Source organism: Onychostruthus taczanowskii, unplaced genomic scaffold (assembly GCF_017590055.1).
Source record: "Onychostruthus taczanowskii isolate IOZ18803 unplaced genomic scaffold, ASM1759005v1 scaffold117, whole genome shotgun sequence".
Lineage (NCBI taxonomy): Eukaryota > Metazoa > Chordata > Aves > Passeriformes > Passeridae > Onychostruthus > Onychostruthus taczanowskii.
The window spans coordinates 1,594,166-1,606,819 of record NW_024498318.1 but is presented as its reverse complement, the minus strand read 5'-3'; the positions used below and the strand labels follow the sequence as shown (position 1 = coordinate 1,606,819).

The 12,654-nt window shown below is 43.9% G+C and overlaps 1 protein-coding gene across 1 annotated transcript in view; it reads left to right on the top strand.

Annotated features, from left to right (window-relative positions):
* ATRN (attractin) overlaps positions 1 to 12,654 on the top strand; it is a 143,409-nt gene that overhangs the window by 56,946 nt on the left and 73,809 nt on the right. The window contains exons 11-18 of the mRNA XM_041427574.1: positions 1,278 to 1,362; positions 2,870 to 3,090; positions 4,243 to 4,364; positions 4,880 to 5,018; positions 7,005 to 7,186; positions 9,366 to 9,582; positions 10,700 to 10,885; positions 12,297 to 12,530. Coding sequence (XP_041283508.1) covers positions 1,278 to 1,362; positions 2,870 to 3,090; positions 4,243 to 4,364; positions 4,880 to 5,018; positions 7,005 to 7,186; positions 9,366 to 9,582; positions 10,700 to 10,885; positions 12,297 to 12,530 — 1,386 coding nt within the window. The remainder of the gene's footprint in view (positions 1 to 1,277; positions 1,363 to 2,869; positions 3,091 to 4,242; positions 4,365 to 4,879; positions 5,019 to 7,004; positions 7,187 to 9,365; positions 9,583 to 10,699; positions 10,886 to 12,296; positions 12,531 to 12,654) is intronic.

Genomic DNA, 12,654 nt, shown 5'->3' with positions numbered 1-12,654 from the left:
AAAACATGTTTCTTGGCCTCACATAACACACAACTTGATGGCTAAAAATTTGCAAATTGCTGCCAAATTTTTCTGAAGTCTTCCATTAAAAAATTGGAACTGTCATGCTTGGCTTGGGGGCAGTGCTGGGCTAGGTGAAATTCTTTGAAAATTGAGCAAATGGCATATAAAAATAAATTCCAAATCACGATTTATCAAAGTAGTAAATCTGTGTGTTCTGTCTTTTCTTTATCAGCGTTCTTGAACAAAATTGCTCTGCATCTGTTGTTTTACCCAACAATTCTTCAATTCAATTTAGTAACAAATTAAACCTTTGTTTTTCTTTGCCCTTTCAGTTTATGCATGGACTAGTTTGGTTTGTGGGCTTTTTTTTTTTCCAGAGGGTCAGTCCACTATGCAATGGTTTAATCTCATATTAAAGAGTCTTAGGAGTATTTGAGGACCCTGTAGATCTTTACAGAAGATTGACTTTTCTGTCTTAATTGCATAAATTGCATTCAAGTGCCTCTGGGATATTGGCCCCCAAGGTGATCCATTCCCTTTATGAAGTTTAAGTGTTATGAATTGGACTGACTTTTCCTACTTCTTTTCCTTTGCTCAGTGGGTTAGATGATTCTTAATTTGTTTTTTTCTCCCATGCTGCCCAAAGAAAAAATTACCTGGGAAACCAAGTAAAAAATGAAGCAAAACTTATAAATTTTATGCTAATAGAAAAAAATGGAATAATCTAACATTGTATTAAAAGAGAAAAACAGCCACAAATCTTTAAGCTACGATGAGTAAAAAATATTTTTAAAAACGTGGATATCTGCCCTCTAGGAACATAATGTCAATTGAAAAAGTAAAAAAAGATAAGCCTCTGTTCTCAGTGATACTGGTTTGGGGCAAAACTGCAAATAATTAATGTATAAACAGATAAAACCAGAACTTGTTACATGGTAAAAAATCCTGCTAGTAAAGGAGGAAAAACAGCTGCTTCTTGTCCTGTTCCCTGGAGCAGAGCCCGACCCCCCGGCTGTCCCCTCCTGGCAGGAGCTGTGCAGAGCCACAAGGGCCCCCTGAGCCTCCTGTGCTCCAGGCTGAGCCCCTTCCCAGCTCCTCAGCAATTCTCCAGCCCCTTCCCAGCTCTGTTCTCTGCCCTGGCCATGCTCCAGCCCCTCAGGGCGTTTGCTGAAGGATCTCAGGTACCTGGGGATCTCTCAGGAGGAAGCTGCTGTGTGAGTTGTCTTGTTCATTGTCCAGAGAAACATTTCTGAAATTGTTTTTGTCACTTGCAGCCTGTGATCGATGGTCTGTGTTGCCTCGCCCGGCTCTGCACCACGATGTCAACAGGTTTGGGCACTCTGCTGTGCTGTACAACAGGTAAGGGCACGGGTGTTCTGTAGGGAATGGGCACAAGTAGATGAAGAACTGCAGCATGGGCTGAGGGTCTGACACAAACCTCCTTGTCCATGGAGCTTTGGGCTGCCCCATCCCTGGAAGGGTCCCAGGCCAGGTTGGATGGGGTTTGGAGTAGCCTGGTCTAGTGGAAGGTGTCCCTGCCCATGGCAGGAACTGGAATGAGGTGGGATTTAAGGTTCCTTCCTCCCCAAACCATCCGTGAATCTCTGAAAGTTTTCAGGTCTTCACTCTTGTAATGTCTTCAGTATTCACCTGTTCCCATCAGCCCTTCTTTACTGGGCTAAACTGTCTCAGCTCATTTAGTTTTTTCAGTAATTAGATTTTTTGTCATTATTTTTATATATGTTTCTATTTTTTAGTTACTTAATTGTGCATTTCAATATATTTCACACTTCTTTCTTAGCTGCACTGACAACATTTATTTCCAAGTCTGAATTTGCCTCATGCTTTCTAAAATTTGTTCATGTTTCACTTTACCCACCTTATCCTATGAGGCTGCTCTTCCCCAGGCACAATGATGTTCAGTATTTGGGTGAAATCTTAGGCTTAACTAAGTCTAAGTCAGAGATATCACTACAGTCTGTAAGGTGAGATTTTCAGCCAAAATCTCACCTTACAGACTGTAGTGATATCCCTGCTTCCAGATGAACAGCTGTTACTAGATCAGTGCAACCAAGTTTGAGAAATTTATTTCATAGGAATTCTAATATAGAATGAAAATCATAATAAAAATACTTATGATTCAACCAGAACTTCTCTTTTCAGCTGCCTTGGCCCTTCTTCACCTTATTTTTAAAGGTGCATTGACAGACACCGATGCACAGAGAATTTTTGTGTGACATTTTTGTGTAACTGTTAAAATTTAATGTTTTGTTTGGTGCAGCTGGGATACTGAAGGAGGTTTGAAATCCCCCACTCCTCTCCATACAAAATATTATTTGTTTGTGGGTTGTTTTGGGTTTTTTAGTTGACACAATGACTCTGCTCAGTTGTTGCCAGCCATGCAAAGTGTGGTTTTCTTACAGAGGAGCAGAGAGGGTGGCAGCAACAAATTGTTTTGTCATAGTTTCTGAACTCCTATTTAATGCTATGGTACCATCTCCCCAATTTGTGGCCTTCCTCCATGTCTTGCCAGTGTAGATTACAGGAGGATCCCACATTTTTACAGCATTTTATGTATAATCATCTTGATCAGGTCCCTTCAAAGTTTTGATTGGAGGGGAAGATTGGTTGATGACCTTGAACAGCTTTGACTTTGTGTTGAGTCTTGCTGGCTTCTCTGAAACAGTGAAATTTGTCTGACCTTTTCTTTAGTACCTCCCTTAACCAAGAGCTATTTATTTGGATTTATATATGCTGGCATGTAATAAAACACTTCTCTCAGACCCTTAAATCCCATTTACTGGAGCAGTGCTCTGTCCATGAAAACAGCTGTGAGTTTTTCTCTCTTTGCTTCCATGTTGTCCAGCACCATGTATGTGTTTGGAGGCTTCAACAGCCTCCTCCTGAGCGACATCCTGAAGTTCACACCTGAGAGATGTGAGGCTTTTGGCAACAAGACATCCTGCCTGGGGGCTGGCCCTGGTGTCAGATGTGTGTGGGCTCCCCACCCTCCCCGCTGCATCCCCTGGGAAAATGCAACACTGGACCAGCAGCAAAAGGTCCTTGAAGACTGTCCTCCCAAGCCAGGTATGCATCCCCTTCTTTCTGTTCCCTTTTCTGAAAGGTGTGCAGGCTTTTTCCCCTTCCAAATTCCTCCCATGTTAACTGTGTGCCATTCCAAGGTCAGGTTTTACACGGGGGGCTGTGGTTGGGCTTCCATGTGTCCTGGGAGCCCTTCCTCTGGCCAAGGGTCAAGGAGACGTGTTTCTGTCTCCTGCTTCTGAAGCTGCTTGTTCATGAGATCTTTTTCCTACCCTGCTTCTTGGACTTACTTTTCTATCCCTAACAAGCATCCCTATCCAGGGACCAGACCTGGACCATCATTCTGTAAATGTTTGCTCCAAGAACTGACCTTGTGAGAGCCAAGAATTGGCTGAAGAGCACCAAGGGGCAAGGAAGGGCATCTGGATCTGGTGGAGTTATCCCGTACTCTTCAAAAGAGACAGCAGGAATACTGCTTTAGGAAAAGTTACTTTGTTTTTTTGGCAGGAGGCTGGTACCAGATGATCTTTAAGGTCCCTTCCAACCCCCAAACCATTCTGTGATTCTGTGTATAGAGGCAGATAAAATGAATTAATGTTTTAAGGTCTGATTCCTTGTTTCCCCTTAGGATAATTTTAAACAACTTTATCCTGATACATTCATTATACAGCCCTTGATTCTGTAACAGATATGCAGCCTTTAATTATTTAATAGAAACTGATGTAAGGGGACATTGCCTTGCTGGGCTCCCAATGCACAGTAAATTTTCACAAAACACAGGCAATAAATAATTAGAAAGATGAATGAAAAGTTCAAGCTTCACATGACAATGCTCCACTTGGAAGCCAGGCTTGCAGGACGAGGGGCCTGTGCTGGGGGATGGCCACTGTCCCTATGGATATCCTCTGGCATCCTTTCCCTGGGCATTAACGTGTCTTAGTTCATGTGCTTCCACGTCTTGGTGCATTATTTTCTGGTGGTGTGTTTTAGGGCTCCTTGGGCACTAAAAATGATTGCTGCTGTAAATAAAAGCAATTTTCTATCAGTTCAAACACATGAAAGTACCTGATTTTAGTTGCTAACAGAAAATCTACAGGCACTGCTATTTGGTTGTGTCTTTTGCTGTAAATAATCAAGTTCTTAGAGCTCTGTCAGGAAATGCCTGTTTTTGGTCATGCAGGTTTTTTTCTTTAATAGCTGTAGACAGTGAAAAATGTGATCAGATTACAGACTGCTACAGCTGCACAGCCAACACAAACAGCTGTCAGTGGTGTTCTGACCAGTGTATCCCAGCACACAACAACTGCACAGAGGAACAGGTAATGGCTCTTAACACTTCCCTAGTTTAAATTTACCCTTTGTAAAAGCAAATGTCCATGTTTCCATCTGTCAGTGTCATGATCCCTGTTTTGTTATTCCCAGTGCATATCTAGCTCAAAAGTGCTACATGTTTGGATTTTTTCAATTTGATCCAAGGGTTTTGCTTGGTATTTTACAATGAATTTAGGAGGATGGCTGTGGGCAGGTGAAGAGGTGGAGGTTTCACCGTGGTATGATTATTCATTAATCACATTTTGGGTTTGATATCAATAGGGCTTTCCCTAGAAAAAACAAAATAGCCCTCTTGTAAAAGCTTTAGCACAGAAAACGTGTCAGGTGGTGCTTTGGGGGAATAATTTGGATAACCAGGCTAGGCTGTACCAAGTTCCACAGCTTTTGGATATATAAATTGCTTTGTAGAGCTGGACTGTGATATTTAGTGTTGTAATCATGGCTGTTATAAACCCACATGGCTGGATATCAGAAAAAGTCTCACCTGTGCTATTTATTTTAGGTTCCTGTTACTCTCTATGACAATTGTCCTAAGGATAATCCTGCCTATTACTGTAACAAAAAGACAAGTTGTAAAAGCTGTGCCATGGATCAAAACTGTCAATGGGAACCTAGGAATCAGGAGTGCATTGCTTTGCCAGGTAGGTACTGGTGGCATAAACCAAATTCACCCACTCCAAAAGTTGTTGCAAGTTTTTAAAAATTTTTGTTGGTTTTAACCCCAAATCTGTATTTTTAGTGTTAAGATGGAGCAAATAGTGTTGTTTAATCATAACAGCTTTGGTATGAAATTTAATTTGTAGTAAATCCAGCTACTCTGCTGAAATACTTTTCATTCCCAGTTGTCTGAAGAGGACTATGATCACTCGTATAATTATTAAGCTGTATGTCATCTCTCCCTTTTCATGTGATAAAAGGTGTTGATAATAGGCTTCTGCAAGATATTAGATTTAATAATGCATGCTATTTAATTTGGGAACTAAAATTGTGCAAAACCATTATGGCACATACTGGACCAATGAGGCAAGTAAGACCTGAAGTGTTTAAGGAGAATTCTCCTATTAGAGTGTTTCCAGTGGAGCTCACAGGAGTTGGTTATTAGGTCTCTTGCAGTAATTTTTTTTTTTTTTAATCCCAGTGACTGGGAGAAAAATACAGGATTTTCAGTGATTAACATTTGTAGGTAATAAAATAGAGAGAAAGGGGAGAAAACCCTTTAGACAGGACATTTTAATGGACATGGAAGGCCTTCCCCTAGGAACGGGTAGGTCTGGACATGTCCAGGTCTGGTGTTTGCCAGTCTGCAACAGTTTAAAATTGAAGAAACTTTGAAGAAGAGCAATGAAAATGAGAAAAAACATATTTTAGTGTGATAGATAAAGAGCTTGGTCTGTTTTATTTGATGTAGAAAAGGGAATGATCTCATCGTATGTGTAAAAAGCTCATGTGAAAAATTGACACCTGAGAGCTTTTCCATCTGTAAGTCTGAATTTACATTGGAAATGCCCATCAGGGTTTTTTCGGTAAGGGAAATAATTAATCACAAAGTGTAAGGAGTTCTTCAGTAGTGGTGTTGTGCTCCAGTTGAAGTAGGGATTAATCCTGGAAGTTGGTGCTGTGGACAGGATTAGCACAACAACCCTCTCCTGCCAAAAGGTCCCCTGATAACTGTGGATGAGTGGGTGGCTTCAAGACATCAACAAAATGCAAATTTGGGGTTTTTTCCCTCTTTCTCATGCAACAATTTTATTATTCGACATTGTAATAAGCGCTTTGATTATGTACAAATGCTGATGTCAGCTCCCCTAAACAGATTTCCTTCTCCTCCAATATTGTTATGTATCAACACTTCTCAGCACACCTCTAGGTCATACTGGCTTGGAATGGGGCTGTGGGTATTTCTTAGTGGCAGGGTTCATAGCATCATTAAGCCTGGAAAATACCTCCGAGATCATCACCATCAACCTCTGTCCCAGCCTCACCATGGCCCTAAGCCACAGCACTAAGGGCCATGTCTGCTCATTTTCTGAACACTTCCAGGGGTGGGGACTTCGCCACTGACCTGGGCAGCCCCTTCCAATGCTTGGCAACTCCTTCAGGGAAGAAATTTTTCCTATTATGCGACCTAAACATCTCCTAGCACAACTTAAGGGCGTTTCCCCTCCTCCCTGGGAGCAGAGCCCAACGCCATCCCGGCTGTCCCCTCCTGGCAGGAGCTGTGCAGAGCCACAAGGGCCCCCTGAGCCTCCTGTGCTCCAGGCTGAGCCCCTTCCCAGCTCCTCAGGAATTCTCCAGCCCCTTCCCAGCTCCCTCAGCAATTCTCCAGCCCCTTCCCAGCTCCCTCAGCAATTCTCCAGCCCCTTCCCAGCTCTGTTCCTGCCCTGGCCACGCTCCAGCCCCTCCAGGGCTCTCCAGCCCTTCCCCAGCCCTGGAGGTGCCCCAGCAGTGCCAGCACAGGGACAGGCACTGCCCTGGCCCTGCTGCCACCCCAGAGCTGGCACAGCCCAGGGGCCACTGGCCCCTTTCCCACCTGGGCCCGTGTTTTTCCATGGTGGTTTCACTACCTTGATTGTTGGGAAGGCCACCTGCGTCTCTGGGTTTAGTTCTTTCCCTTCCTTGTCCCCCAGAAAATATCTGTGGAACAAACTGGCATTTGGTTGGCAACTCCTGCCTGAAGATCACCAACGCCAAGGAGAACTACGATCATGCCAAACTGTCCTGTAGGTCCAACGGTGCTTTATTGGCTTCTCTCACCACCCAGAAAAAGGTGGAATTTGTTCTGAAGGAGCTGCAGAAGATTCAGTCTTCAGTGAGTACTTCTCTTGTCTGTCCCTTGCGTAATAAAGCTGTGGCTTGGAGAAGTCCTTGCTGGAGTATTGTGTGCTCTGTACACAATGGAATTGCCTCTTGACCAAAAGAAACTGATTTTCTTTTGAAATTCAGTGTACCCTCTGGGTGCTTCTGAGCTGCAGTTTTAGAGAATGTAAATGGAAATGCTAAACATAAACATACACTGTGTGTTAGATCACTTTCTGTGCTGGAATCACACCCGCATTTCCCAGGTGGCATACCGGACTGCAGCAGGAGCCTTCTGGTGACCTGTGCACAGTATTTTGTAAATAAAAGCCCCTTTGGGGCACTGGAGATGTTTAATGTAAAGTGTTGAGTTATTTACTCCACTCAGGAAAGCAGCTGTTTAAAATGTCACCTTCTCATTCCACAGAGCTGCTTGCTTATTGGGCATTATTTGGGTGTCATTTAGTGGCAGGTGCTTTTCTGTCAGGCCCAGGGAGAAGTGAATTGGAATTTTTCCCTCTTCATGCATCAATGAAATAAATACATATTTTTTCCAGTCCCTGGGAAGAAGAAGGGAGATGTTCAGGGCATGTTGTGTAGGTGGTGCTACAGCCTTAACAAAGAATGGTGCTGTGCATCTCTTCTAAAATCCTGGATTAGCCTGGAAAGCTGCTGTGGCCTGATGGCACATCAGAATAACAACTCCTGGGTCCCAGAGACCACTGTGGAAAGCATTTAAAAGCATTTTCTCTAGGAAAAATGAGGTTGGAGGCAATAGGATTGCTTTTTTTCAAGAGAGAACACGCTTCAGTACTTAAGAGAAATATTCCCCTATTAAGAACATTCCCTGCCTTGATTCCCTTTGTAATTTTAAAGTTGAGTTTCAACAATTACAGTGTTTTAGAGGGGAGTCAATATAGTCAAGGAAAGGTAGGGTGCAGTTTAAGCAAGATTGTTCATTAAGTCTTTTGTAAAACAAGAAGCCAAGCCTGGGATACTGTAAAAAAATACATGATTCTGACAGCTCCAGGTGTTTCTGGATATTCCAGTAGCTGACTGTATAGTAAATTCCTAAAGAAACATGGTAACCCTTCCCTCATAGTGTTTAAATCTTTACACTGTATAAAAAAAATTGATAATTTACAGGGTTCTTTTTCCACCTACAGAGTCCTTTGAAAAGTGAGCCTAAAGAGACTAGGAGCCTGTTTTAATGGATATTAGGATAGAATGCGTATAAGGTGGGAAAGTATATCCTGAGCTGATCCCAGCGTGGGCAGCAGGGGAGGGAGGACTCTGTCCCTGTGCCCCTCTGTCCCATGTGAGAGCCCACCTGCAGAGCCCCCCGTGCCTGGGCTGGTGGCAGCAGGAAGGTGGGAATTGTGTCCCTGTGCCCCTCAGGTGAGAGCCCACCTGCAGAGCTGCCCCAGCCCTGGGGCCAACAGCACGAGGACGTGGAGCTGCTGCAGAGAGCCCAGAGGAGGCCCCGGAGCTGCTGCAGGGCTGGAGCCCCTCTGCTCTGGAGCCAGGCTGGAGAGCTGGGAATGTTCCCTGGAGAAGGGAAGGCTCCAGGCAGAGCTCAGAGCCCCTGGCAGGGCCTGGAGGGGCTCCAGGAGAGCTGCAGAGGGACTGGGGACAAGGCCTGCAGGGACAGCACACAGGGAATGGCTCCCACTGCCAGGGGGCAGGGGTGGATGGGATCTTGGGAATTAGGAATTGTTCCCTGGCAGGGTGGGCAGGCCCTGGCACAGGTGCCCAGAGCATCTGTGGCTGCCCCTGGATCCCTGGCAGTGCCAAGGCCAGGTTGGACACTGGGGCTTGGATCACTGGTGGCTGTGCTGGGGGAGGCTCTGCTTTGCAGTTGCTCCTTTTTCAAGTAAACTCTTATGTAGATGTGTAGTAATAACAAGAAAATATGTTGGTGTTAGCATGATATGCTTTGTAACCCTGTTGCTGTTGGAAGCTGCAGCTCTAGGGTATAAAAGTGCGTAAAATCAGTTTGAAGTAGGTGATGTTTACTTATTTTAGCAGTAAAACCACATGTTATACCAACAGAGCTCAAATGCTCCTCCCCAATATGAAAGTGTGCCAAAAAATAAATTGCCACTAGAAATAGTTGTCTTATAGGATCTTTATATTGTGAAGTTTGTAGCCAGCAACACTAATTTAGATTTGACCTGCTCCTTTATTTCTAGCCCAAAACTTTGACTCCATGGGTTGGACTGAGGAAAATCAATGTGTCCTATTGGTGCTGGGAAGACATGTCTCCCTTCACCAACACCCTCGTCCAGTGGCTGCCCGATGAACCCAGTGATGCTGGATTTTGTGGATATTTAGCTGAGCCTTCCCAACAGGGACTGAAGGCAGCAACTTGTATCAATGAGGTCAACGGCACTGTGTGTGAAAGGCCAGGTAAAAGCAGCTGTCTGGTTGATTTATATTTCCTGGAAGGTAAAGAGAATGCAATTTATTACATTTTAAACCAGTTGCATCATCACTTTGCCAAAGAAAAATAGTTCTGAATAAGTGTGTTTTACATGTATTTTATGCAGGAAATAGAAATTTTAAAAATGGCTCAACATTTATGCTGTTAACTGTAAAATATTTGAAGTACGTTATTTTAATTATTTTTTTCTTAATTGCATACCTACATGTGACATTTAGGGTAATTATGGCATGGAGCATTCTCCTGTTTCAAAGAAATAAAAAAAATAATAGTAACTTTCTGATTGAATTCCCCTTTTTCTCCTCCCCTGCTATGTAGCCAGAGGAGGATTTTATCAAAGTTTGAAATTAATTGGCCAAGACACTTTGGAGATATGAGAACTTTGAAAAAAACAAGCTATTTGCTTTTGGGAAAAGTCTTCCAGCTTTATTGAAACTGCATATCTTTTCAGATGGCTTGGTCTGTTAATTCTCCATTGTAGCTGATCATTTCTGAATATCAATTAGTCCCTCTTTAAGTATTAGGGAAGTTGGCTGATTAAAAAGAAATTTTAAGTACACTGCACCAGTTGAAATCATTCTTTGCAGAAGAGCAGGATGCAAATCCTGAATGTGGAACCTGAACTCAAAATTCCCTGTATTTTCACTTGCAGCTCTTGGGTTTAAGCTTTGTGCTGGCTTTTATGGTCTGAGAACAGTCACTTGAAGCAAAACTTAAAGCATTGGCTCAGACTACAAACTGCTGAGTTAGTTCAGTGCTTGATTGATGTCTGGAACTGATCAAATGACTTAAAGCATGTGCCTGAGTGCTCATGTAAAGCAGGGCTCTACCCTGCACTTTGCTGGGGAGGGTGACTAAGGAATGCATCAGCAGAACTGCAGAGAAAAGAGACCACTGCTCCATGCCCAGAGCAGCTGGGGCTGCCCTGCATCCCTGGCAGTGCCCAGGGCCGGGTTGGACACAGGGGCTGGAGCAGCTGGGACAGTGGGAGGGCTGGCATGGGACGGATGGTCCTCGCGGTCCGTTCCCAGCGGCAGCGTGGCGCGCTTGTTCTGGCACAGAGCTGATGTTGTCCTCCCGCAGCCAACCACAGCGCCAAGCAGTGCCGCACGCCGTGCGCGCTGCGCGCCGCCTGCGCCGAGTGCACCAGCGGCAGCTCCGAGTGCATGTGGTGCAGCAACATGCAGCAGTGCGTGGACTCCAACGCCTACGTGGCCTCCTTCCCCTACGGGCAGTGCATGGAGTGGTACACCATGAGCAGCTGTCCCCGTGAGTGACCGCGCTGGGCTCGGGGCTGGGGACGGGCTGTGGAGAGCCTGTGGGGTGTGCTGGCCATCCCCGGGATGGAAGGAACGAGGCCAGGCTGGATGGGCCTTGGAGCACCCTGGTCCGGCGGGAGGCTCCTGCCCATGGCGGGGCGTGGAACAGCACGGCCTCTTTCCAGCCCAAAGCATTCTGCAGTTGCCTGGTTATCAAATCCAAATTAGGGTTTACACAAGTGTTTTATTCTGAAGTGTTGTCTAATTACAGACTGTAGTAGGAATTCCTGCCTCATTTTATAGACATTATTTGCTTTTTTGCCCCTTTTAGGTAGATGAGAGCAAACTGCAAAAGCTTTGTGGCTCTTTGGAATAGTGTGTTTTCCTTTCAAACTGGCATAAAAAGGCCTAAAAACTTAAAACAAGTGAAGATGTAGAAATTATTTTATTTATATTGAATTCTTTAGGATTTCCTTTCAAACTGGCAAAAAAGGCCTAAAAACTTAAAACAAGTGAAGATGTAGAAATTATTTTATTTATATTGAATTCTTTAGGAGCTGGGTGTGAGCAGGGGCATCATAAGTAGCTCAAAATGTTGCAAAATAAGAGATGAAGAAAATGAATTTAAGGAACACGAAAGTATGAACTTCCCATATTGCCAGAGGTCAAAAGTTGGAGGAAACATCAGGCAGGAGATGAGTAAGCTAAAATAATGGAAAACAAACTTTTTTTTTTTCTGTTTGAAGGCAAATATTGTCTATTTAAACATCAAAATAGAAAGTCTGCTTATCTTGCAACACTAAGAATCCAGAAAATATTTTTCAAGATGGTCTGGGGAAAGAAATAGAAAAAATTTTTGTATGCAAAGAGTTTGTCACCCTAAAATCCAATTCCATTACAGAAAGGAGGGGCTAAAGGGTAGAATTTTATTCTCTTTATTTGTATTCTATGCTTTTTGCCTCAGATAAATACTTGAAATAATAGCATGTGATACTGAAACATGGTAGGAAGAGGCTCCAAGTGACTAAACTCTCTGGTTTTTAGCCTTTGCTTCCAGATGGCTCATTTGATCATCCAATCTATTTTAAATAAATCAGAGATGTTTTGTAGAGGGAACATTAACCTCCGGTGTTAGAGGGTGGCGTGTAATGGTTCGAAAAACCTCTGTCTGTATTGTGCTGTTTTGTAACTCATTGACTATTGGAACCTTTGTTAATAGTTATCTTAGATTCAGGAATAAATATGCTGATAGGAATGAACATGTTGCTGTGAATATCAGAATAAATATTTCTAGATTTGAGGAGATAAATATTTTGATGAGATAAAAATATAGTTCTAGAATACATTCTGCATTTTTTGTTGCCTATGTTTGAGACAGTGATTTATTCCAGAATGTTGTATCTTGGTTTGTTTTTTTGCAGCTGAAAACTGCTCAGGCTACTGCACGTGTGCTCAGTGCCTGGAGCAGCCGGGCTGTGGGTGGTGCACGGATCCCAGCAACACCGGCAAGGGCAAGTGCCTTGAGGGCTCTTACCGGGGCCCCGTCAGGATGCCGACCCCATCCACGCCAGGGAAACACAGCTTGGAGCCTGTTCTCAATGTCAGCCTGTGTCCTGTGGAGAACAGCTACAACTGGTCCTTCATCCAGTGTCCAGGTAAACGAGCAGCGCTTAATTGTCCAGTGTTTCCACTGAGTGCAAGGAGAGAGAGTTTCTAAGACTGAGGTGGTGTCTTGTGTCCCCTCCTGTTAATAGAGGGAGGAGAGGAGCATGGAATATA